This window comes from Podarcis filfolensis, assembly GCF_964270895.1.
Source record: "Podarcis filfolensis genome assembly, chromosome: 6".
Lineage (NCBI taxonomy): Eukaryota > Metazoa > Chordata > Lepidosauria > Squamata > Lacertidae > Podarcis > Podarcis filfolensis.
Genome location: NC_139609.1, coordinates 60177319 through 60203741, shown reverse-complemented (window position 1 = coordinate 60203741; position 26423 = coordinate 60177319). Strand labels below are relative to the sequence as shown.

At 42.0% G+C, this 26423-nt stretch overlaps 1 protein-coding gene across 7 annotated transcripts in view; it reads right to left on the bottom strand.

Annotated features, from left to right (window-relative positions):
• SRGAP2 (SLIT-ROBO Rho GTPase activating protein 2) overlaps positions 1 to 26423 on the bottom strand; it is a 196136-nt gene that overhangs the window by 57439 nt on the left and 112274 nt on the right. For 5 of the 7 annotated variants that reach the window (XR_014548983.1, XM_083617107.1, XM_083617110.1 and 2 more), the window contains 5 exons: positions 19736 to 19951; positions 19060 to 19188; positions 7810 to 8034; positions 3790 to 3891; positions 3154 to 3351 (listed from right to left, as the gene is read on the bottom strand). Coding sequence is in view for 6 of the 7 variants with exons in the window: in XM_083617107.1 (XP_083473233.1) it covers positions 3154 to 3351; positions 3790 to 3891; positions 7810 to 8034; positions 19060 to 19188; positions 19736 to 19951 (870 nt within the window). In the remaining variant the exon portion in view is untranslated. The remainder of the gene's footprint in view (positions 1 to 3153; positions 3352 to 3789; positions 3892 to 7809; positions 8035 to 19059; positions 19189 to 19735; positions 19952 to 26423) is intronic. The other 2 variants (XM_083617109.1, XM_083617108.1) reach the window with 1 other exon arrangement.

Below are 26423 nucleotides of genomic sequence, written 5' to 3'. Positions count from 1 at the left end.
TTTCCAGATATATTTGTAAGATTAATAGTCCTCCTTCACTCCCTCTGCTGCTGCAATGCCTTCAATAAATGGGCAGGAGGGTGGGTGAGAAAGCATTTTCCATCCTGGGGATTCTTGTAGTCTTGCCTTTTTCCTATGTTCCTGCGGTACCTGCGTCAACCTGCTGATATTTGAAACCTACTAGCATTTTATTATGTTTTTTAAAAAAATGACAATCTGTACAAGAGAGCCTTTATCTGTGATTGATGTTTCTGGATACTACTGTAATGGACAGGAAAACAACAGCAACAATTTATAAAGGGGGACTACGGTATATTGAAGTTACTTCCATTGCCACATACCTATGAACATCCTATTGCCCCAATAATTCTCCATAAGAACCACAAGTCTGTACTTAAAATGAGCCACACAAGAATTACTTACAAGCACTCAAGCTAGTGCAATAAACAGCAAGCTGAGTCATTTTCTTCAGAAGGGATTGACCCGTGAGAAAAGCACAAATCTACACAGTGACATGACAGGAACCTATCCTAACAAGCAGCCATCTTCTGCCCAGCTAATTACAGTGGTACCTCCTGTTATGAACTTAATCTGTTCTGGAGGTCCGTTTGTAACCCGAAACCGTTCTTAACATGAGGCGCGCTTTTGCTAATGGGGCCTCCCGCTGCTGCCGTGCGACTTCCGCTCGCATTCCGGGGCAAAGTTCGCTACCAGGAGACCTACTTCCAGGTTAGTGGAGTTTGTTACCTGAAGCGTTTGTAAGGAGGACGGTACATAACCTGGGTTCCACTGTACAGAGTTTGGAAGAAACAGCACAGTTCTTTTTCTCCCTCCCCCTTAGCACAAGGGTTGCTTGCAACTTACCACCAGAAATGGCTGGCCAGGGTGTCCATGAGTTTTCAGAATATGCACCCTATGCCACTTCAAGAGGCAGCCCTGCTTGTAACAACATTTCTGGCATGAAGCCTACCCAGACAGGATTAATGAAGAGGAGGTGCTTCTTTAAAATATGACAAAACCCAGAACTGGAGCCCTACTCATAATCAACCCTGGCTGCATGAGCTGATCCAACGACATATTTTGGGGAAATTAAAATTGACAAGATGTGCAAGTGTTGTTGTTTGACAGATCGAGCCTCAGGATAATTTTTGATGTCTGCTGAAAATATCCCGAGTTAGGTGGTGGCACGCCTGTAGAGCCATTGCAGACAAGCATGTAAAAAGCTCCCATAATGCACTAGAGTTAGACAGGAGGAGAAAAGTGCCAAATGAAAAAAGACCTTTCCGATGTCAAGTTTCTAACATCTAATTTAGACCCACCCCAGGATGCTGCAAATATCTTCAAAGCGGTGCATCTTTTGTGTCCTGCCAAACTTATGTCATATGAAAATGCAGTTCTACTGATGGTTTACCTTTGTTCCCTGCATTTCCTCCCTTCATTAACAGGAATGCTCAGCCATTACCCATTTTTATGTCAAGAAACCCCAATCTAATTGTTTTAAACCAAAGCCTCAAATTCTTATTAAGGTTATTTATAAGTCTCTCACATAGCAGATCTATCAAGTGTTTGAACTAATAAGAAAAAAGGCTGTTTATACAACAGCCTCTTTCAATCCCCACTTCTTTATCCTGGGTACATGTATATGACATGACAAACTCCACTTTTATTCCCTGGAGACAAAAGTCTAATATTATTGGCACGGGTTGTGGGTAAGCATGGTACAAATGAAAACAAAGCACCGTGCATGGGTAAAATTAGTACGTGCTTGTTAGAAAAGAGAATATGTTTCTCTAGAAAAAGAAGACCTGCAAGTTCAATTAAATAGCCATTTGCACAGCCAGGGAAGTCAATTGCTTCTTAATTGAATCACTTTCTCCACCCACATTTTTCTGATAAATTCTCTTTCTAAGCAGACCTTTTAATTTAATGTGGCATTTGAAGTATTTTGAGTGCTTGTCTAAGGGAGTAATACACTCTCCGGTAAACCTATTTATAGGCAAGACTCAACATAAACCATCCTGCCCGAAGTAATTTACCTAATATATAGCATTTATTCATGAACACTATCATTCTTTTAAGAGGAATACAAATCTTTTAAATACTGCAAAATTCATTAAGAAGGGCAAGTTTTTATTTAAAAAAGAAAAACCTTCTATACACATGCCCTGATCCAAATGAATGCCCATGGAGTCCTGTTTTTAGAATCTAAAATATCACTAGTCAGCTGTTAGTCATGGAAACTGGAATGGGGCGGGGAAAAGAAGCCTCCCAAACAGCCAATGATCAGGGTTTTAGGTAAAAAAACATTAAAAGGAGACTCCATGTATACAACTCGGGTTGTTAGAATGGAGAAGGCAACTGTGCCACATGGCTTCTCATCCAGTTAATACACATGCTGATGGCAGGGAACGCTAAGGAAGGGTTGTAGGTCAATGGGAGGCATTTGCAGAAGAACCCAGATTCAGTTCCTGGCATCTACCGGTAGAGCTGGGAATGTCCTCATCTGAAACCCAGAAGAACTGCTCCCAGTCAGTGAAGACAATACTGAGCTAGATGAACCAATGGTCTGACTCTGTATAAGGCAGTTTCCTATGTTCCTTCCATGTTTCTTATGGTCCTAGCTGTAATTTCACCCACTTTTCAGGAAAGCTTTCAGGAAAGCTTTCAGGAAATGTGTACTGAAACAATGGATAAACCGATGAACAATTTTCAGTGAAATATTTTTTTCTTTCACTGCAAAACTCCATCCTGAAATCAAATCAACCCCAGATTTAACTTTATCAACCTGTAAGCTTATAAACTGATAGAGGAACAAAGACACCTTATTGTGATGTGTAGTTTAGATGCAATGTTATTTTTGCTTACATTCCACTTAACAAGACGCAAACAATATTAACAACGAAGAACTCTGTGGCTACTTAAAGACCAACAAATTCATTATGGTGAAAGCTTTCATGGATGAACATAGGCTTTCAAAGGGGTGGGGGGGAGATAATCACACAGACACTGAACTTGTAGGTGGGCCATTCTCATTATTCCTCTCAAGAATTATGCTGACAGCTTGTTAGCCAGAACTGCAGACGACACATACAGTTTTCCAGCTGCAACACATATCAGCTTTGCTGCAAGCGTGTTAAAAGTCAGGTCTCTTACCGTGAAGTAGAACTGTTCTGTCTCCTGCTGATTTGCCCGTCTCTTAGCAATGCTTGGCTTGCTCATGAAGGTTTCGGAGACTGTTGATTTTACAGACTCCATCGAGTTGCTATACTGGAAGCAGTCAGAGACATCGAAATCCTCAATGGTGACGATATCCTGGATAGTCTGCAGTGTGGCTTCCATTGTTTTCTTAACCTGACAGTGTGAACACAAGAGAGGAATTATAAAGGGGGGGGAGGGAGAAGAGCGAAGGTGAGAATGCAGAGGAAAATGCCTTGTTATCACTCGGTTTGTCTTTTACTGCAACTGAGGGTCTGTGATTCTTAAGCATAACACAACACAAGAACAGGGTCTACAGAGAAAAGTGGCTGAGAGGAGACTGAGGATTTAATCTTATGCACACTTTCAGTTAACATTATAGCATAGGTGGAACAAATTCATGAAACTTGGACCAAAACGTACACAACTATACATCTAACATTTGCTGTTTGGTTGCCTTAAAAAATTGTGCCTGAACTGAAGCTTATATGTTTTTATCTTCTCAGCTGCCTTTACTTTCCTCCAACATATTGTCCAGACTATGGTAAAACAGCAAGGGAAAAGACCAATAAAAAATGGAATTTGTTAGCTTACCTCTTCATTTTCTATCTTCAGCGTGGATAGCCTAGACTGCAGCTGCTGACACCTCTGTACTAACTCACTCTGCACGGGCTGCTGGGCACACAGCTGGGACACCTGGAAAAGAAATGGAACTTCTGAAAGTTTCTAGACATTTGATTCTTCAGCTCTGCACAAGCATGAGAGGTGTGGACTGGGCCACGGAACAAACGAAGTCCTAGGGTTTCATAGGAGAAACGGCTCAGGACCGCAATATCTCAAGAACTGCAGCTCTCCATATGAACCTACCCAGAACATGAGATCATCTTCTGAGGCCCTTCTTTGTGCACCTCCTCCATGAGAGGTCTGGAGGGTGGCAACACGAGAATGGGCCTTTTCTGCAGTGGCTCCCCATTTCTGGAATGCTCTCCCTAAGGAGGTTTGCTTGGTACCCTCATTACACACCAGGTGAAAACATTCCTCTTTAAACAGGCCTTGGGTTGACTTGACACTGAATGTCCTTTTTAAATGTGCTGTAGAAGGGGTTTTATTGGTTTGCTTCTGTTCTAAGTTTTGTTATGTATTTTATATTTTTTATATTGTAATGATATGTTGTGTAAACTGCCCTGAAATCTACAGGTGTAGGGTGGTATACAAATTTAATAAACAAACAAACAAACAAACAAACAAACAAGCATTATTTCAGTGCAGGGGCTTTTCCTTGGGCAATGGAACAATCTCTCCATCTCCTCACCATGTACCTCCCTAAATTCGATCTGGGTTTTCCTTCAACCCTCCAGAGTAGATTTGGGACTGGTGAGAGGAGATAGGGAGGGAAGTCATTTTGTGCTAGCATAAATATTTAATGCATATGCATATAACTTTTCTTGAACCAGCATTGACCTGTGAGCAAGGATGAGAGACAGGGTCAAAACTGTCCCTAAAAAGGATTGTGGAGATACATGTAACATGTAGGTGAACCCAAAGACTATGCCAGGCTTTCTCAACCTCGACCCTCCAGATTTTTTGAGACTACCATTCCCATCATCCCTGACTACTGGTCCTGCTAGCTAGGGATCATGGGAGTTGTAGGCCAAAAACATCTGGAGGGCCAAGGTTGAGGACCATGCTGTTTGGTTCAAGCAAGATTTCTACCCATTATTAACAAAGATAATTAAATATTTAAGCAAATTTAATATATTGTAAGGAAACACAAGGGACAAGGACTCACAAAAAAAATTCCATCCACACAAAAACTGTCGAGGACATGATTGGCTTGGGTTGGTTGATTTATCTTGGCTTAATAAACTGAGGTATGAGCCTTTCACCTGTATTCACAGGCCTCTTCTTTCTGCCCTTTGCACAACTCATGATCAAACCATGATGAAGTCTTGAATTAAACATAGTTTCCTGTTTTGTCCTAAGTGGGAAAACATGCTTACCAGTTTCAGACAAGCAACGATCTTAAAGCAATTCCAAACCATGGTTGAAATTCTGCTTCTTACTGAAGCTGGTAACTATAACTTCCCAGTTGGGATGAAATGGTAAACTGTGATTAAATTCCTGGTTTAATCATGGTTTATAACAAGCAAGAAGAGATGGGACTGATGTGCTGAAGAAGAAAAAGCTTAACTTATGAAGCCAAGATATGATTATCCCAATGTAGTATCTTAATCTTCCATTCCCTGCTCAAACCTGTTACATTAAGGGTAACTCAATATCTGCATGCTCAAATTTAAAGAAGCAGCCTATTTTTATTTTTAATTTTTAATCCTGAACTTCAAAATACATTGTTGGAGGAGAGTTTCTTTCAAGCTTTGATTGCCAGTTAAATCCACTGCTGGATGTGCATCTAGCCCTTGGGCAGATTTCAAAGCAACAAGATGATGCTATAAAAAAGACAAAAATCCAATACAGCTCTGTGGGGGGTAAAAATCAATGGAAGGTTCATCATTTGCTCCGACATTTGAACATATTTCAGAACCACCATAAGCCTCTATTATTGGGACAAATATGGGGGCTGATGGCTACATGAACTACTGTATTTTCAGATTTCACTGAAGTATTAGAATATTAGAATATATTAGGATATTTTACATTTGCTTATAATCTTGGGACACCCAAATTCAAATCCTTACTCAGCCAGGAAGCTCAATGAGGGACTCTGGGCCATCTCTTAGCCTAACCTTTCTCACAGGGTGGTTGTGATGATAAAATGGTGGAGGGAAGAACTATGCATGCCACCATAAACTTGGAGGAAAATTGGGATGTAATTGTAATAATAATCATAAATTTGGGGTTATAGCATATACATGAGATTACAATTACCAGAGCAGATATGGAATTTAATGAATTTTATAGTATAAAACAGAACTCTTGATGGTACCTGCATCACTGAGATATTCTCACTTCCCAATGAATGCAGACATACAACAACAAATTTAACATTAAGTAATAAAGATTTTCTAACACTTTTGTTCTCCATAATAGTGACATGAATCAAGATAAGAGATTGTGCCCCTTTGAATAAAGTTGTAACACCCTGCATGGGATCCAATGGTGCTTGCTTCTTCAACAACATGAACTCTAATATATCGCAGCTGTGTGCAACAGCTAAGAAAATTCCATGGATAAGAACACTGAAAAAAGACCTAATGCAAAGCATCTGTGATAACCGTCTCTTGGGAGTAGATACACTAGATGAAGGAAACATGCAATAAATACCAGAGGAATATGCAATGAAATACCAGGCTTCAGTTTTATGGCTCACCATCCAGCATGCACAATTATCTGCCTTTACAAGGTATCTTGTTATATAGGAAGAGCTCGGGGGAGAGGGGGGACAAAAATGGATGACTTTGCTATTCTTAGTTGGCACGTTAAATTCAGTGACAGGTTTTACAGAGGATTCTGTTTCCTATGCTGTGAATTAGTGGGGGGAAACTCAACTTGGGTGACCCACTGGATATATAATGCAAACAGTCAGAGTTTTACATGCAGATATTAAGGGGGAAAGTCTCAAGAAACAAAAAACTAACTTACAGGTTGGGATGAAACATGTTGATACCCACCTTTGAATTACCCTAACTCTTGTATATTTTCAGTAGGGCACAAAGACTCCTTTTTCCCCAGTGGCTTTTAATAGTTAATATAAACTGGGGTTATAAATTGGGGCTATTGTGCTATGGTCTGTAGTTTATCTCAACGATGGATTTATTTATTTTTTCCTTTAGTATTACTATGAAATCGATATTTTTAAAGTTTTTTATATTGTACTTGGATTTGTATTTTTGTAAATACAAAAAGTGGCCTATAAATCCATTCAATAAATAATAAATTAAAGCACTGAATTTGAGAGCTCATTTCTCAGGCCTGATTCACAGCCATTTTCCAACATTTGAACAACAGTGATCACCATGAGGAGACAGATTCACAAGACAATAGTTGTACAAGTTAGGTCTTAGAGAAGCGAAAGAGTCTCTTATGAAGGAAGGAGACCAGCTTGAAGAGGATATCATTAGAACAACCAGCATAGAAAACATATAACTAAATAAATTAATGGCCAACAGAGCAGAGTTTGTACTACTGAGTTTTCCAAGAGAGCCACCAAATAGATATGCAATGAAATACCAACCTTCACTTTTATGGTTCACAATTCAGTGAGCGATTCCTGTACATACTACATAGCAATGACATTGAGCTTCAACTCTCTTATTTATCATGGTGCTAGGAAATACTGGTAATCTCTACAGTAAATTATTTCCCCAATTAATTTTATTCTAAGGGTGAAGCAAGTGAATCACTTCTTTTCTAAGAAGCCATCGTTATTACAAATGAGAAGATACCACAAACTGATACTACAGATTCACTTTCTCTTCTTACCCATTAAGATATATAATTAGGACATTCTTCCAGAATTTGATGCCCAGGCTGAAGGCCAAGATGTCAAGTCACTGACCAATTCAAGACAATTTGCTTGATTCCCTCCACAATCCTTATTGTGACTGGACTGGAAGTTCCATTAAATGCTTATTTATGAAAAAGAATAAAACTAACCATGTCTCCCATGTGCGGCTGAAACTCAAACTTCATGGGTGGGCAGAAGACATTGTTGCACATCTCCATGAGGCGCTGCTTGTCGCTGTTGGCATCCAAGTTCTCCACAGCATTCTCAATGGCATCCAGGCCCTCGTGCTTTGATTGTTCTAAGTTCAGCTCTGCTGACAGGAACGTCCTGAGTGCCCTACCGAGGCTGGCATGATATCCCAGGTCACAGCACTGCTGGAAAATAAAAATAAAAAAAGAAAGGCCATCTGAAACTCAAGAAGCTCTACAGGACACAGAGGTTATAATTTAGCAATGTTTTACATGCAGTACTCATCATGTTGATTTCGGTCTCAGAAGGTCCAATCCGCTAGACAAGAAACATGAAACTGATGTCCAGAGCTACGTAAGTTATGTTTGTACTAAAAGCTTAAAATCTTGTTTAATAGTTACACCATGTTTAAAAGTTACACCATGCAGCCAATTTTGGATTGTATCAAATTTTCTCATGTGATTGAGCAAGTCTTAAGCTGGCAACATGGGTTTCTGCCGCTGCTTATCAGGTAGAATCAATGAAATGGACCCAGCTCAATTAAACAATCTAGAACTCTCTGCTTAATATTGATCTGCCTTACCAAGCCTAACTCACACTTGCAGATGTACTCCAGCATTCTGGATTGGTACCACTGTGTGTGCTTCTCTCCTGCTCTCAAGCCTTTCAGATTCACTCCCTCTCTGGTTGTTGGTCCTGACTGCTGGGTAATTATGCTCATCTTGCAACTCTGATCTGTTAAGCCTGGGTGACCTGATTTACCAGCTCCTGCTCATATCCTAGCTCATGGGTAGGCAAACTAAGGCCCAGGGGCTGTATCCGGCCCAATCGCCTTCTAAATCTAGCCCATGGATGGTCTGGGAATCAGTGTGTTTTTACATGAGTAGAATGTGTCTTTTTATTTAAAATGCATCTCTGGGTTATTTGTGGAGCCTGCCTGGTGTTTTTACATCAGTAGAATGTGTGCTTTTATTTAAAATGCATCTCTTTCAGTAAACTGTAGTTGGGGACAATGGAGAAAGAAGAGGATCTTAAGTAAGCGCTGCAAGGGAATGGACCTTCTCAGTGGCAATGACCAAGCTTTGCAACGTCCTTGGACATATTTGCCTGACACCAACTTTGTTAACTTTCAGTTACTAAAGTCCACATGCCTTTAATGATATCTACAGTGGTACCTCGGGTTACATACGCTTCAGGTTACATATGCTTCAGGTTACAGACTCCGCTAACCCAGAAATAGTGCTTCAGGTTAAGAACTTTGTTTCAGGATAAGAACAGAAATAGTGCTCCGGTGGCGTGGCGGCAGCGGGAGGCCCCATTAGCTAAAGTGGTCTTCAAGTTAAGAACAGTTTCAGGTTAAGAACAGACCTCCGGAACGAATTAAGTACTTAACCTGAGGTACCACTGTATTTGGAGACTCCATTGAATTGTTTTCAATACCTTGTTTCTACTGTTCTATACAGGAGTACCAACTTCAATAAAATTGGGGGGGGAGAGCCCCACCCTGCATAATCAATCACATGACACAGTGCATACAAACCATTTGAATGGCAATGTCCATCAACTTGGGGGGAGGCAGCCCCCTCAAATATTTTATTGGGGGGGTGAAGGCCCCTCAGCCCCTAGGAGTTGTCTCCTATGGTTCTACCCACTGCTTTGGGGTGTATGAGATGTTAGGGGAGGGGTAGTGCTCTTTCTGGGGTAGTTTGACCACCTTTCCCCACCCTGTACTTAGCTCACACCTGTGGCTCCTAAAAGCTGTCAGCATGTGACAGCACCCACACCCAGGGAATAGCTTTGGCTGGCTTGCTAAACCAGGTGCGGATAGCCAATGGGTCTCAAACCCTTGGTGTGTTGAGGACTTCCCCTGCATGTGAAGACAGACTCCAGCGGATTGAGTGGATGAGACCAACAGCAGTCAAAAAGGTGGTTTCTGCATGTGCTGTAGAAGGAAGTGAGGGGCAGATGGGGTTCGTCAACCCGGGAAGGCAGCCCATCTAGGAGAAGGAAAACTCTGGTCCTCCACTGCCTTGAGGGACATCTTTGGGAGAAGAAAAGGCTAATGAGCAAACCCTACACAAATCAGGTGTGGAGTCCTTAAGATGGTTGGATTGCACCTTGTATGACTCCTTCCAGAAACTCCTGCAGCCAAGCTGGTGCCTAACGTATTGCTCTTCTTTCCTTTGGACCACATGAGGGAGGCTGGGGGGGGGTCCTCATCGTCTGGGCAGCCCTAGGCCTCCATATCCACTGCCCAGGCTTGAGTCCTGGGGAGGTCACTTCGGTGCTGCTAACACCGCAGTTTGACTTCGCCCCTGGAGGCACACTCAATTGTCCCTTGAGACAGACAGATGCCAACAACAACATTCAACTACTTTTACTGTCAGCTTATCTTACTCCTGAACTTTATTGTGAGAAGGGTAGGAATGCAATATATGAAACAAATACTAAAATGTTCACTCAGATTTTGCAGATCGAAGGAAAGAAAGTGAAGAAAAACTTTAAAAAGGAATCCCTTTAGTCAAGCTCTTCCCGCACTTCTGACAACTTTAGCATATTGTTCTTGAAAGCCAATCTGCTATCCAAACCAAATCATATTACTTATGGGAAAGAAGCTCCTGCCATTTCTTCATCAGAAGCAGATTTGATTCCCCCACCTTTTTAAAAGAAATCAGTAGACCAAAATAAAAAAGAGAGAGCGTGAGCAAAAATTAAATATGCTAGGAAGCCATCCAAAAGGAGGAAGAGCCCATCTGCTTGATGGATGCCCTCCTCTGGAACTGAAATCAATAGACTCTCCTCCTCCTGCATAATTATTTTGGGCATGGGAGAGGCAGGGCATGAAAATAAATGGGAGAAAAAGAAGGGGAGGACGGAAAAGGGGAAAGGGAAGGAAAGGACTGCAACCCGAGCCACCTTCCAACGCTTTTGAAACAAGTCTTGCCATGGCCTGCCACAAGATGCCTGGGTACAGTGCCAAGAGGCTGTGGAGTGTGGCAGGTGTCAAGCTCTTACAAAGCAGCAGCAGTTGCTGGCTTTACTGGAAGCGCACAATGGAAGGACGTTCAATTCAATCAAGATGCACAAAGACCAAGCACAAAAACAAAAGCAGCTTGATTGAGAATTTGCACATGCAGAGGGTGGTTCATTGGGTAAAAAAGCCGTTCAAGCAGTTGCAGCTTTGCTGTCGCACTAAAAGTCCATGTTTTACACAGCACAACTGGAGGGAAACTGGCTTCGAGTGAGAATTAGAACCCTCTTAAGAGGTCAAAACTTAAGAGAAGCACGTGGGTCAATCTACTATGAATCTCCCATTGTGGATGAATCCCCCTTGGATGCAGTTGGCAAAATACATCCACAGTATTTGGATTTATCTTTGTAAGGAAGACCAGATAGTCAGTCTCTCTCTCTCTCTCTCTCTCTCTCTCTGTGTGTGTGTGTGTGTGTGTGTACCTGGGTGCATGTCTCCATCCACAGAATGAAAGAGGAAAACAGTTTTTAATATTTTATAAGCCACTTCCATACGAAATCTGGAGGATTATATTAAGACAACAGCAATGTTTTCCATCTTTATAGCAACTGTTGGCAGTAAACATTTTTCAGCACTCCTTCCCCATCCACAACATTTACAAATGTGCAAAATAACATATTTATAAGTGTGTCTGTCTCACTGGACTTTTCTAGGTTATATAAATGTTTGATGGAAACGTTCTCCAAGGAAATCAATGTTTTATAAGTATTTAATGATAGCTCATCCAAATTCACTTCTCAGCGTGACAGCTGATTAACCCATTACTAGCTAGGAGACTTTGAAAGCGCTAACCTGGAAGGCCAAAGGCCAAGAAAATACTCTGCACTTCAAAATTCAATTCAGAATACTCCATAGCTGGTCACTAGGGAAAAAATGCTGAAGAGAGGCGCCATAATGAGTATAAATGCAGCAGTGCTAGATGCTGTGAATGGCTAAAATAAATCAGTACTAGGAAGATCTCGATTTTTGTATTTTATTTTTTACCAGTAGTTCTTAAGCATCACTGATGGGAGGAATACTCTTCAGGTTTGCTTGTTTTCTGCAGGTAAGCTTCTATTCTTTCCTTACCACCACTAGACAGGAGGATGCCTGAACAATTATGCAAATTAAATCTTAATGGCTGCATTTGTCTTCTATGGCAGTCAGCCAATAAGCTATGCAGGAGAGTCATGCACACCCCTCCACTGCAGTTGCTTCCTGGGCTAAAGAGACCAGCCTCTCCATCCACTGCAGTGCCACAGTCTGGATGAATATCATTCTATCTCCTTGCTCATCAGCTTGATAATGGAGCAAGGGAGGGTTAAAGAATGAGTTAATTCTCCATAAGTTGGTGCAAAAAAGGTTTTTCTTCAAGATGCAGTTGCAGAGTACTCATGACTGTCTTATTTCTGTTGCTGTGCAGAATGATGGCTGTGTTGGATCAGAAGCTCCAATTTACAGCATTCTGAGGGTGTGAAGAATTTTAGTGGTGAATAGTGTAGAAGAATTGTTGGAGACAGAACTGGAAAGACTTGCAAAGCAGAAACAGAAGGCTGAAGTTGCAGGACTTTGGCAACTTCAAACTTTTTGAACTTGCTGAGAACTTTAAGCAAGGACTCTGAAAGTTGAAAACCCTCTCTGGGCTCAGAGAGAGAAGCGTTCCTGAAGCAACTGTGTATAGTTTGTGTGTATAGTGCATTTTGTGTTTACTAAGTAAAACAACCTCTGCTACACTTTGTCTGCTGTGGGAAGTTTAATTGCATTGCTGAACTTCTAACTATGTGCATAGTCACCCAAAAGGTTATTACGTATAAACATCCAACAGAGAGCAATCTGCATCTGTAGCCATGATCACCTCCCATCATCCCTGATCACTGGCTATGCTGTTTGGGGCTAATGGGAGTTGTAGTCCAGAAACATCTGGAGGGCCACAGGTTGTGCACCCATGATCTAGATGAGCACTGGCTGGTACTCTGCATTTCCTCAACCTATTCACACCATATTGGGTAGGTGGGGTCTGGGCTTTGGTGGGCCACCAGTGAAGCTTGGAGGGCAACCTCTGCTTCAAAACAGGAATTTTAAGCACCCAATCAGATTGGGATACAAATCTGGGGTCTCAATGGGCTGGATCCAGACTGAAGGTAGCCACACCAGCTGTAAATGGTACTAAATAGTAATAGTCATTATAAAGCAATAAAATGCCCAGTGCATTTGGTTGATGACAACTTTCCTCAAAGGACATTGATAGCACATATAAATAAATAAAAAATAGCCATAATTCAGACAATTATAAACAAAGATTGAAATCTTTTTAACTGTTCTAATTAAGTTCTTGTTTTCTCTGTAATTAAAAAGTGGATTGTAGTGAGCTTGCATTACTCTTAATTTCTTTATCTTGCTAATTCCTTCCTGTTTTTCATGTACTATAAAGATCCATAGACTATATTTTTTAATCAAGTGTGCCTTCTTTTAAGAACTTGATTATGTTGTAAATCCTTTCATATGCCTGTTTTTCCAACAAGGAGGTTAGAAAGCTTCATTTTATATATCTATATATTATCTATCCAATATTTTGCAGAACTCAAGTGTGTCTGATGACAGTTTATAGTAGGATCAGTTGAGGTTACAAGGTTTATTCCATGTTTAATGAATTTTATTGTCATGGGTTGTTCTACCCACAAATGCCCACATTTATAAACATAACATTGCCATTCATTTGTGATTGTATTTCATTTTTATGGAAGCCACTTTGTGAGGACATTTGTGAGCTAAGGATGCATCTTTCCCCCTTTGCCTTTGATACCTGAGATGAGTGTTTTCAAGGCCCATCTATTCATGTTTTTAACTGTTTTTTATTATTTTTAAATTGTTGTAACCTGCCCTGGAACCAGTTTGTGAAGGACAGGTAACAAATTTACTAAATATTTTAAATAACAATTATGTACATTATGGCCATCATTTTATATTTGTTCTTTCAGTGCTGTCATCTACCAAAAAGCAGTCAGCATTTTATTGTTTTGCCTCTCATTTTCCTTCCTTCCTTCCTTCCTTCCTTCCTTCCTTCCTTCCTTCCCCTCGCCTCCTTTCTTTTTATTCTGCGAAATACCCCACCCAAACCCAGGAGCTGGTGTTTAGGCAATACATACGTAATACCAGCCAAATAACATAAATTCTTATCTCAAACTACTTCCTTGCTTCAGTCTCAAGAGCCATCTAAAACTGCACCAGAGATCACCGGCCAAGTTTAAAAGCCACCATAGCAGAGGTTTAGAAATATGATTGGTGTTTTCATATTTTAGGGTTGTCTAGACATAGAGGCCAACATCTCAGTGTCCACCCCAGCAGTTCCCCACTGGAATCTTCACCAGCTTAATGCCAATCTTATTAGCCAGCTGAGCTCTATGGCTGAGCCAACCCCTGCCCCTCCACAAGCATCCTCAGCTAGGCAAACCCATTTTTCCATTAGTGCAATATTTATTTAGCATAAAGGATTAGCATCAGTTCAAAGGGTTTCAGCAAATTCAAAACCATCAGGGAATTGTTACAACTGAATGACTGCATTAAAACCTCCAGTTGTTCTGATTAACAATGAATTCAGCCTGCAGTTCTAAGCAGTCCAAGTGCGTCTTTCATTGGTATGGGTGGGCTTTTGCAATTTATGCCTTCTTAATTCTGAGTGGATGGCTTCTGCACAAAGAAGAACAGCATGGAACAGTTAGGCCAAGGGAGCCAACTTTTGGTTTGCTTTTACATTTTTCAAATACTGCTTGAACACTTATTGTTAGAATATGGTTTCCCCAAACATTAAACCTGATTTTTATACTTACTGTCTCAACAGATTTAACATGTGATGTGAATGCAAGGGCAGTAGCGCGGTGGTAGAGCACATGCAGAGAGTCCAAGGCCCAAGGTACTGCCAGGTAGGACGACTTGGAGAGACTCATCTGAAACCCTGGAGAGCTATTGCCAGTCATTGCAATGAGTTAGATGGACCAATGATCTGACTATGTCCCTCTGTTTCTCTTTTCCTGGCCTGAGTCACCTCAGCTAAGTCACACAACTGTCTCCTGTCTTAGAGCGAATTTTAACATAACAGCACTCACAGGGATGATCCAACAGTATTCTTCTGTTAACTCACCTATGGAAAAATGTCAAGCCCTGGGCCCCTGCTTACCAGCTTTGTGCCATCATATGGCGATGGGAGGGAGCAAAGAGGGCAATTCCTTCTTGGGTGCAGCTGATGGCATGTTCACACAGAGGCTGCCATGCCATGCTCCTCTACCCCAGGAACCAGTAAGTTGGGCTTTCCAACTGCTGTGGGAGGGGGCAGGCAGATCTTAATTTTCTTCCTTTGGTTTGCTTCTAGGGCACAAATTATAGACCCCCATATGTCTCGGGCAATACCCCATTGTTGACTTATCCACCCACTCTTCCTAAGTTCTAGAGTTTGTTCCCTTGCCAAGATCAGAGGTGAGCCACCAAGCTGACAGGTCTACGAAGCAATTTTAAACAGAGTGCAATATTGTTATTATATATTTATTTATATCCCACCTTTTCCCTTCGATAGGGCTCTGCAACGCAAGGTTTTTGCCATTGGCACAGCAATGCTGCCAGTTTCTTGACCGATTGCATGGTCTAATTTTACTGTCACAACTCTGTTCTTGGCTGATAAGGCAATGGGCCAGATTCACATCTGGAGTCAGCAGGGGTGGGAAGCCCACTCCCAAAAGGACAGTCCCCCTAAGGCCCACCTCTGGAGCTGGCATGGTTGCCTCACATCCAGGCAGTGGCGTAGCGTGGGGGGTGCAGGGGGGGCCGGCCGCACTGGGCGCAACATCTGGGGGGGGGCGCACGCTCGCACTCGCAGCTCTCTGCCCCTACTAAAATCCACGGGTTAGGGGGCGCAAATTACTTGCCTTGCCCCGGGTGCTGACAACCCACGCTACGCCACTGCATCCAGGTCATCAGACTGGTCCATGGTATTGGTTTGGACTGTGGTCATTCCTATATACCTGCCATTCCCATCAGCATTAACCTAGCAAGTGAGCTGGGATGGCTGCATCAGCCAACAGTCGTGTTTTCCTTCCCCTATGCCCTGCCAAACTTTGTGAGCTGTAACCAATAAAGATGTATGGCCTTCTGACTTGACCTCAGCCTATGTAAACCTCTAGCTACCAGACACCTGCTCCCCGCCCTGCCACTCCACAGCACAACAGCACAGTAGTTGTTACAACTCCTTCCAAAATGTGAGGCGCAATCCTAATTTTCTCAGAAATAAGTCTCTCAATTCAGTGACACTCACTAGAAGGTGTTATTTAGGATTGCAGAATAAAAGTACTATCAAGCACAGCAAACTCTTTATATAGTTAAAAGGTTGTGACAAATTAGATGGATGAAAGCCTCTCGCGTGAGCTGGCTCTCCCAGCACTCAGAAATAGCAAACAGTGATGCATTGCTGAAACTAATGCTTTTGCCTGGCACCGGTGTATAACCAGACAGCTGTGCCAGTAGAGCAGCCTTAGGGCTCCTGGGGAGAAGCGTCACCCTGTAATCTGGATAAATGATGGCGCTTATCTCAACTCCTTCAGATTACCGCTCTGTGTTTAAAGAAGAGTTAAGGATTTATTAAGGAAATCCAAACGAGCTCTAACAAGATTCCTCCCAACGCATGCCTCAGGGAAGCTTTCTAATGGCACAGAAAGTGAAAATTGTGAATAGACATTGGCAAGGGTAGCTATCCCATATTTCATGGCATTTTACTATGATCGCATCAGCCTTCTCCTTTAGTTCTTCCATTAGTTCCCCGGTGTTAATAATCTAGTCGTTTTTAACTCTGACTATAGCTTGTCCCACATCTCCCTTTAACTGTGATCATAATCTGGTCCCATATCCCCCTTTAAACTCCTTACTCCTTTTGCAACAAATTTATCTGCTGTTGGTTGCCTTTGTCTTCCATCTCTGTGCTTTCTGTCATGCCTGGAATGATTTCCTGTTTACTTATCAAGCCATCTCCCCCTCCTCCTTCCTCAATATCCAGTCGCTTATTAGCCCAGCCCAACCAAGCAACCCAAGTCTCACCTGATGCTGAAGAGTCAGATTCCGTGGCTTTAGCCAACATTCCTAGACTGTGGTACCCAACTCTCCCCTCCCATTCTACCAGCCAAACTGACTGCTCCCTCATTCTTGACTCACCTGCTTAATATAGACTCTAAGGCTGTCCTAGAGTTATAGATAATGTCACACCTGCATATTGCTGGCACTATATAAAACATTAAAGAAAGAAGCTCAGCATCAGCAGTTCTAGCACCAGGCATAGCCCCTAGAAAATTATCCTTCTCATAAAAAAACAAAACAAAACAAAACAAAACCGTACATGTTCAGAAAAAGCAACGTTAGAGCCTTCATGGACCTCTACCACTTCAAAATGTACGTAGGAGAATCAGATTTTTAAAAATAATTCTCAATGTAAGGTGTTCTTAAAATCTAGGAAAAGGCAAAAAAAAACATTTTTTCTCTAAGATGCTAGTTTTCTATCAACAGGGAGTTTTACACAGGAGAAGCACTGAAGCAAATCACTAACTTGCATGCTAAAATTATATTCTGATGAGGGTGGTACCACATAATTTGTATGAACATGTACATCTCCCCTTAGTAAGTCAAATGTAAGTCAAATCTCATGCATAGCCTTAAGAAAACAGGATGACTTCACTTGATGCCCTCTAGATCATTCAGATAAATTAAATGGTGGGTGTTTAAGGAGCATTACAGAACAGATCTCGTTTACATGTAATTCGTAAGTACTTTGAAATCAGGCAACAGCCAACATACAAAAGCAAAAGAAAATAGAAGGTATCCACAGGGTGATATGATTCTATAACAGCACAACTATTCTCCACCAAGACAAAACAGGGTTTCCTAGTATTGCTAAGGCTTGCACTTCACAGCAGAAAGAACAGTAAAGTCCTTCAATAAATACTTGAAGTGAGCTGAAGTGAGCATGACCTGTTTGATTTTATGACTGGCTGAACAAGGAACAGTGGAGAGCAGGCAAAGACGATAAATTAATTTGCTTGTTTGGAGGCCCCTTCCCCCCAACCCCAACCCCCAAATTACCCTTAGGGCTCCCCAATGGCTATTTTTAACTTTGATTACAGGACGCTATTACAGCTGCCACCAAAAAGCAGAGAAAGCAGTGTTCAGCAGTAATCAGCTCGATATAGTCACTGCATCAGTCCTCTCGGATGGAAGTAGAGAATCCACACAGCAGATAATGTTTTATTTAACCACACTCCGAAAGACTTGGATCACTTTTCAGTATTAGCTACTTAATCACTTAAGAATGTAAAATGCTGCAATTTGTCCCACCAGCTTTTTAGCTTAGTCACACAATCCTGCTTACGATGGTTGCTATGGCTATTGTTCCACTGCCCTATGGGGCAAGGGCAATAGGAGTCCCACTTCTCTATTCAGCTTGCAGTTGGGGACAAGGAAGGAACTGAGTTGCCCTGAGATTTGCACAGTCCAATACAGCTACACTGAATGTTCTAGTACTCCCCTTTCATACCATCCCATGCCACAACAACTCTATACTTTGTTCCTGTCCCAGAGGGAAAGACTAGAGATGGCAGTGTGGGCACCCAGTTGTAGAGGCACTCTGGGAGACTCAGCACTGAAACAAACCACAGCTGGGGGAGAGGAGAATGGAATTGTCCCTGACCTCACACAGAGATGCAACATGAGATCAGGAATGAAAAATTCTAACCCTATGCATGTCTGCTCCAAACTCACACCTACTGAGTTCCATGATGTGTGCATAGGCTTACTTCCAAGACTGAAATTTCTGTGCACACTTATCTGGGAGTAAACACCATTGAAAACAGTGACATTTACTTCAGAGTAGGCATGTATAAGATTGTGCTGAAGGAAGCGCAACAACCTGGAAATCACAAATTTTGGCCTGACTAGCAAGGCCAGCCAAAGGTTTTGAACCCCCACGTAATGAGTTCCATGTTCACAAACAACTGCCCTAGCACTGCTGATCTCATGCAATTGCCTGAGACACCACTCTGTACACAGGTACACAGATAATCCTGAATTGTACGATGATGGCCAACCACACATAGTTTAACTGAGGAGAGAGACATAATGGGGTTTACAGCAGCAAACTTCAGTGCACGGGCCCAAACAACAGTGTACTTACATCAATGAGATCAGACAGGTCATGGATGTAATACTTGAACACAGACGCATTGGTGGCCTCCAGAGCCAGCAGATACTCATTTCTTGCCTTAATCGCCTTCAGTTTATTTTCTGTGTATTTTGCCTGGCGCTGAAAATAAACCAAAAGGAGTTTATTAGAAAGAAAAACAACGAAGAGAAGAAAAAGAAGTGCGGGTCTCATGCAAAGAACACATAGCATTCTTCGACTCTCAACATTCCTCACTGTTGGACCTGAGCTCTGTGAAATCTTCAATACTTTTAGACAAAATAAAAGCATCCTGTAAGTAGTATGTAAACCGCATATTTCTTTGGTGATGCAGGGACACAAAGGCCAATTGGCACCCCATGGGAACATCATTGCATAGGATTATTTGGTCTAGTCCCACAACTCTACTTGCAGTTCTCTGTGTTGAACACACTATGGAGTGTTACTTGGCTTTGGCACCAAGGAACTATGCGAGACACTGAAGGCCTGAAAACCAAAGCTTCCAGATTCCCTGGAAGGATGTCAACATTTCCCTGGCAAAGCAAACGAAAGCCACCCACTTATTAATTTATTGATTTCTCCATTATTTGGCTCCGTCTCCTTAATACCCCTATAGATACTGCATTTTACAGTCACCCAGCAGTTTAATCCCATCATGCTGCTCACACACCTTTTCTTTCATTTTCTCAATCTTCTTGACTGAGCTTCGCCGGACATGTTTTTCTTCAAACTTGACACTGGAGGCTGAATCAGGGGAGCGTGGGGTTTGCTTATCCTCTTGCTTCACGGACTTGCCAATCTGCTTCTCCTCCTGCTTCTCTGCCTCTTTCAGCTTGCTCTGAGCACTGATGCTGTCAGCATTGTACATGTGGTAGGTCTTCATCACCTGCAAGAGACAATTGTCCAGCAGTTGAGCACAGGCTTTTTACCTGCCCTGAAGAGAAAGGCATGATTTTCACTCACCCCAGTCAACATACCAAGGCTTCTACTTTACACTTTTAAATATTCCAATTCTGCTGTGCTAATCCACAAACATACTGTTTTATAAGGTTCGTGGAACTGCACGGACCTTCAAGGGTTAGAATTCGGAAAGGTTTCAGAACATTCTAAATGTGTTTAGCTTATGTAAAGTGATACAGTGGTACCTAGGGTTACAAACACTTTAGGTTACAGACTCCGCTAACCCGGAAGTAGTACCTCGGGTTAAGAACTTTACCTCAGGATGAGAACAGAAATCATGTGGCGGTGGCGGGAGGCCCCATTAGCTAAAGTGGTACCTCAGCTTAAGAACGATTTCAGGTTAAGAACAGACCTCTGGAACAAATTAAGTTCGTAACCAGAGGTACCACTGTACAGTACATTATAAAAGGACAGGAGAAAATAGCAAGGAAGAACAAGAGATGTGTGTAAGCATATTTCTATTTCCGGTTGGAATATGACAATGCAATGCACAGTGCAATTAAGAATATAAAAGCATCTATTTGGAATTAGGAAAATAACAATCTTTAAATATGATTCAATGGTTCTATATTTCTCCAGGATGTACATTGTTTTTTATTAAGGAAGTATGAAAAACTGCCAGGGGAAACACCAAAAGTGGACCAAAACTGACTTGTTCCTTTCCTTGCTTGCAATGCTTCCAGGTGGCCACATGCTAAATATAAGTGAGCTTTAGCAGTGTGCTTCACATACATATGAGCATGCTTGGTGGCTACTTCCCACTTTGGGGAGGCTAAGTATGATAAAGTTGGAGAATCTTTGACCAGGGCTTCAACCTTAGACCTCTATTAAACAAAGACACTCCCCTCTCCACCTCAGCATCTCCTTAGCCCAGCTTTCTCCTCATCCACTTTTCTAAAACGTGATGAACATATAACTTCTGCTTTTTACTGGGGCAAGGGAAGGAGAAAGACATAGGCCAGTGGCAAATGCATTATGGTTTAGTTATTGAAAGTCTTTCCCCCCCTTGCCTTTCCGCATATTGTGTTCATGGTGGCTTGCCATAATGAAGTTGGAAAACAGATTGTTATTTTAAAAGTTTATGAGGTCTCCAAATGTTGTCATGCTCCCCCATCCCCAAAGTGTCTTAGATATTCAATACTAACTGGATTGTAAACACGCTCAGCAGTGAGCAGATATCTGTTCCAGCTTTGAAATCCTGACACAAGCCAAACTCCCGCCTCAAGTCCTTTCCATTTTTTGGCACAAAGCTATTGACTTTTGTTTCACCTCAGTTTGAACCTGGCTATATTTTTTGTTAAATCGAATACGCTCCCACTCCCTCTCCTTCTCTATGTGTCTCTCCTCCCGTAGCAATTAAGCAATGCTTCTTGGTTACAGAAAGAAGCCGCAGTTAAAAATGCAAGCCCGGTCAGTGTTAAAGTGATGTGCTGAATAATTTACATGCCAACGTGGAGCTATCATATATGAAAAGATGAAAGGAGGCAGCTAGAATAATAGCTTTAAACAGGGCAGAGAATTAGTCTCTCCTGCCTCCTTCCATTGAGAGAAAGAGACCCAGCCCAGAAACTGGTTATCTCCATGTTGGAACTGAAATAATAGTTGGCTTCTAATTATGTTAGCATCATGGTCAAGGATCATATCAGCTGCATGAAGACCTAGGACAGAAACATAGCTGCTGTAAACACCACACAAACAGAGGATGTTACAGGTCACCCTTTTCTTCAGCACTCTCAACACCACCTGGAGTCACCCTTGGAAGAGGAAACTGATGTGGGCCTCTTGAGACATAGGCCATATTGCTGTAAAGCTGAGTGTAGGCAGATTAGAATCACAGCCCCTTCTCTCAGACTAGCAATTGCCAAATTCTCAGGCTGTAGAGGCAGCAGAAGCATCACATTTCTGATAACTCCATGCTTTGTTTAAAAACACACATTTGTTGCTAAACTAGAGATAAAGGAGGAAAGTTGAGTTTTATGTTGTAAATCCAGCTCCCAAATGCAGGAAACAGATGGTGCATCATGCTTTTCCTGTACATTGGGCCTTGAGCACATGCGTTGTGGTGGCAATTGATTCTGAGGAAGATGCTGTGTCTTCTACTATAGGTACTATCACTAATCATGGGATGAAGGAATTCTATGACATCTTAAGGGATCAATGAATAATCAGATCAATAGAATGACTAAGAGGTTTAACGTGCAACCTCAAAAAACACTGTAACCGTATGTACAATTTCAGTTGCCAGGTAGATTGCTCTGTCAGACAGAGATGCTCCTGAAGTGGAAAAGATTTTCTAATTGTAAGCATCACTGGAGTGAATTTCTTAAAAAATATATATATTTCCATCACTTTAACAGACTATTAGTCAGCACAGGCTTTACATTTAAAACAAATTCTCTCTCTCTTTCTCTCTCTGCCTGAAAGAACTGGAAAGTACTCTCACAAGTGTTCAAAATCCCAATGGGTTAAAGCCATTATTTTACCCAGGGATACATGAAGTCCCTGCCCCTCCTTCTGCCTGCAAATGATTCATCGCCCTTTTGAGATCATTTTCTTATTTCCCAAACTGTAATAGCTGACAAAGCTTTTTATGTAGCCATGGTGCATTGTTCTTTCACAGTTAGGCATCTAGATTTCTAGTACCCATTTCAGTGGGTGAGTGGGTGGGAGCAGCAACTGCTAAAAACAAAACGACAACACCTCAATAACAGGATGAATGAGCATTGGTTTTCAAATGGCTGAGTCATGTTCCACAAGTGAGCCACAACCAGCTAAGATGGACTGTACTAGCACCACCTCCACCATTTGAGGCCCCCTGCACTTTGCCATTGATCATTATGGAAGAAATTGGATTGCACTGGAAAAATTATGCATGGCGTAGGTTAAGAAATCTAAAATGACTGCCTGTCAGTACATGCCTATGTACGCAAAATTGACTGGACTAATAGATGCGATGTGGGCTGAGTTGAATAAGGCAGAGAAGCAGTAAGAATGGAGAGAGGAATGGAAGTGGGGTCTGTGATTAAGACTAAGGCTACGGAAAGGTCTCTGGCCTGGAAAGATCAAATGCCACTGGCTTGGAAGCCAGGTTTATATCTATCTGGGATTGGTCAGATTTTAGAAACCTTTCTTTACTGGCACCTCATCAGTTTGCTACTAGCAACAACTCTTCACTATCTCTTTTTGCCATTTGAAATTGACATGGTTAGGTCAGTAAATGTGCATTCCCCCAAATTATACCATAATTATACAATTTTAAGGATGGGATCATGGGTCAACAAAAATTATGGGCCTTGACTTTATGGAGTAGATCGGGGTAGTCAATCTTTTTATACCTACCGCCCACTAATGCATCTTCCTTGATGGTAAAATTTCCTTCCGCCCACCAGTGCTCGATGGAAGGAGAATTCAGCTTGTGCCGTAGAACCCCGTACAGCCCACCTAGAATCCTGAAACACTCATTAGTGGGCGGTAGGGACCAGGTTGACAACCCCTGGAGTAGATACTCAATTTTAAATATTTTTAAAGGCTCAGTAATGGCAGTCGTAGTCAGAGCAAATGCCCATGCCCTGCTTCTAAAACAGTTACAACAAATTATCCTTGGTCAAAGAAGAAAGAAACCAAAAAGTGAAGCAAACAGTGGAAACAACAGCATACCTCTAAAATGGCATAGTGTTGCATTATGGTTTGTTTCTGCTATTTGTCAGAACCTGATATTTAGATGCTGGAGAGAAGCATGCAACATCAGCATAATGAGCACTTATTTTATCTGGAACACAACTCTCCCGATCTTCACATTACTGTTTGAAAGAATGTTAGAAGTGAATTGCAGTAATGTATAGGAAGTTCAAGTGGTGTGTGTGTGTGTGTGTGTGTGTGTGTACACACACACACACACACACACCAGTACATTGTGGTTTCTCCAGAAAAGTGCATATGATAGGGGGAGTCAATACGGTGCCTTGCAGATATTGTAGAACACCAGCTCCCAGCTCCCCCAACTAGCATGGCCAAAGGCCAGGGACAATGAAGGACACAGTGCAATAACATCTGGAGGCAACCACACTGGTTATCTCAGGCACAAAGTAATGTTTTGAAATGATTCTACACACATTTCCTGGTACATTGGGTCCTCCAAAACACTGCCTTGTCTCCATTAAAGTATTCCACTAGTACCCAGTTAAAATTAGAATTAGCTGGTTGTGGATGTTCACTGTGATGCACAAATGTCAGGAGAAAATTAAATGATGCAGCTCAGCAGTATTCTTTCAAGAGAACTATGGCCTGGTGATACACCACCACACAATTAAGTGCTATTTTCCTTTCTCAGTATAGTTCTGTCCAGAAAGTATGCAAGTCCCTGTAACTCTCACTTAAAATAATGCTAAATACTCAACAGCTAGGGTGGCCAAGTTAAACACTTGGCAGTCACTATCCGCATTTTTAAAACAGTTATCCTAAGCTCCTCACAATCACACCACACTGCTGCTTAGTAATCGCAATGACCTAATGACATTGTTGCAAATCAGCACAAACTTTTTCCTATAGGAATATGCTTGTGGATTTAGCAAGGCTAACTATTCCCATTTTCCAGGAAGTGAGCTAAAAACCGCAAGCAGGACGCACCCACCAGTCTCCTGCAGAGTGCTGCTGTTATGTCGCCACACCAGCCTAGCGCTCAAAATGCTAAACATCTGCAGCTGGAATTTAGCTAAGTACTAAAAATTCCATTGCACCACACCAGGCAGTAAAGGTCCTGAAATGCAGCTTTAAAAAGGCATTTCCAAACATTTGGCCACAATAAAACATAACCTCTATTCCTCTGTAATTTGCTGATTCATATTGGTTCTGCAAAATCATTCTGGATCTAAACTTAGTGTTTAATAACCCCCGCTCTGTGTTAGGGTCAATGTGCTTCGGGTAACAAGAGCACTCCTAAAGCATCTTTTCACAGATTGTGTGGAGAAAAGACTTTGGCACTGCAGCAACCCCTGTTAACTAGGTAGAATCCAAGAGCACCCCCTCTTTTGAGCAGCAACCCCAAAGAAAACATTTGTATGACTGTTTCCAAAAATAGAGGCAATTTGGTCACAGTTGCTGTGTAGACAGATTTAATCAAAGCTGAACATATCCCATTCAGCTGTGCAAGAAGAAATGTCTTGCATGGGAGACTTTTATTAACACTTTCTTCTTTCTCTCCAGGCAATGACTCTTCCTTGTTCCTCTTACTAGCTATACTGCTGAGCAGAAAGGCATTAAAACAGAAAGCTGGTTGCGTAACAGCTAAGCATACAAACTGTGAGCCTGAAGATCCTGGCTCAAATGTTGCCGCAGCTCATCGGCAGGCCTCAAACCAGAGAGAGAGGGGGAGAGAGAGAGTTTTTTGCCTACGGTAAGTCCCAGGGAATGGCCAGAAGACATGGAAAGCCACCACCTTCCTGCAGCCAAGCAGATCCAGATCTAGTTAGTATCTGGATGACATGTGTATGCTGCCTTAGTCTGCATGTTGGAACAAAAGCAGGATATTAACGTAAGGAAATAAACAATTCAGGGATGCACAGACTTCTGGCTTGCAGCGTCTATGTTTTGTTTACTAGAACCCTGAGAGGCACCAATCAGAGCCAGATACAAAATAGTAGGTGGGGCGGGGGATTTTGCTCTTAGAATTAAGCAAAATGATGCTTTTGGGTACATACCCAGCATAGGAATTTTTTTCCCGTACAAGAACAAACCTCACAGTGAAACAAAAATCTGCTTCTCTCCCCACTGCTGACTTTCTTGATCTCAGCAGTTTCATTTAGAGTGGGGTGGGGGTTGGGGGAACCTTTCTGTTGCTGCTACCGTGAAACCATCGGTAGACTGAAACCTTGCCGATCTGCTATAAATCACTCTACATCGGTACATCCCCATCTACCTTCTCGCCACCCGAGCCTAAGTAACCATCAGAAATTGCTGGAAGATGACAGCATGTGTGACACTAGTTGATGTGGAGACAAATGAACCCTCGATAATGCAGTTGATGCTGTCTGACCCAGTGATTGTGCTGCAGAGTAAATGAAAGGACAGGGCAGGCACTGATGTGTGTTGCAGGCTTCTGCTCCCTGACGCAGCTCTCTGCTGCTTTTCAGCAGCTGCAGATCTACTAGCAGCTTCAAGTTAAGGGGCTGTATGTAAGCAGGAACAGGAGTTACCCTGCACATATGCAGCACACCAGACTGCAGTGGCAAAGCATCAGGAGCCACCAGAAATCGTCAGGTTCAATTAATTTATTTACTAAAGATAGGTTGGGGTTTTTTAATTAAAAAAATCAAGACCACCTTTCATCTATGAAAACAGCAGGGCTCTAAATCAGAAGGTAACAACAAATAAAAAACCAACACCAGAAGAATCACTGACAT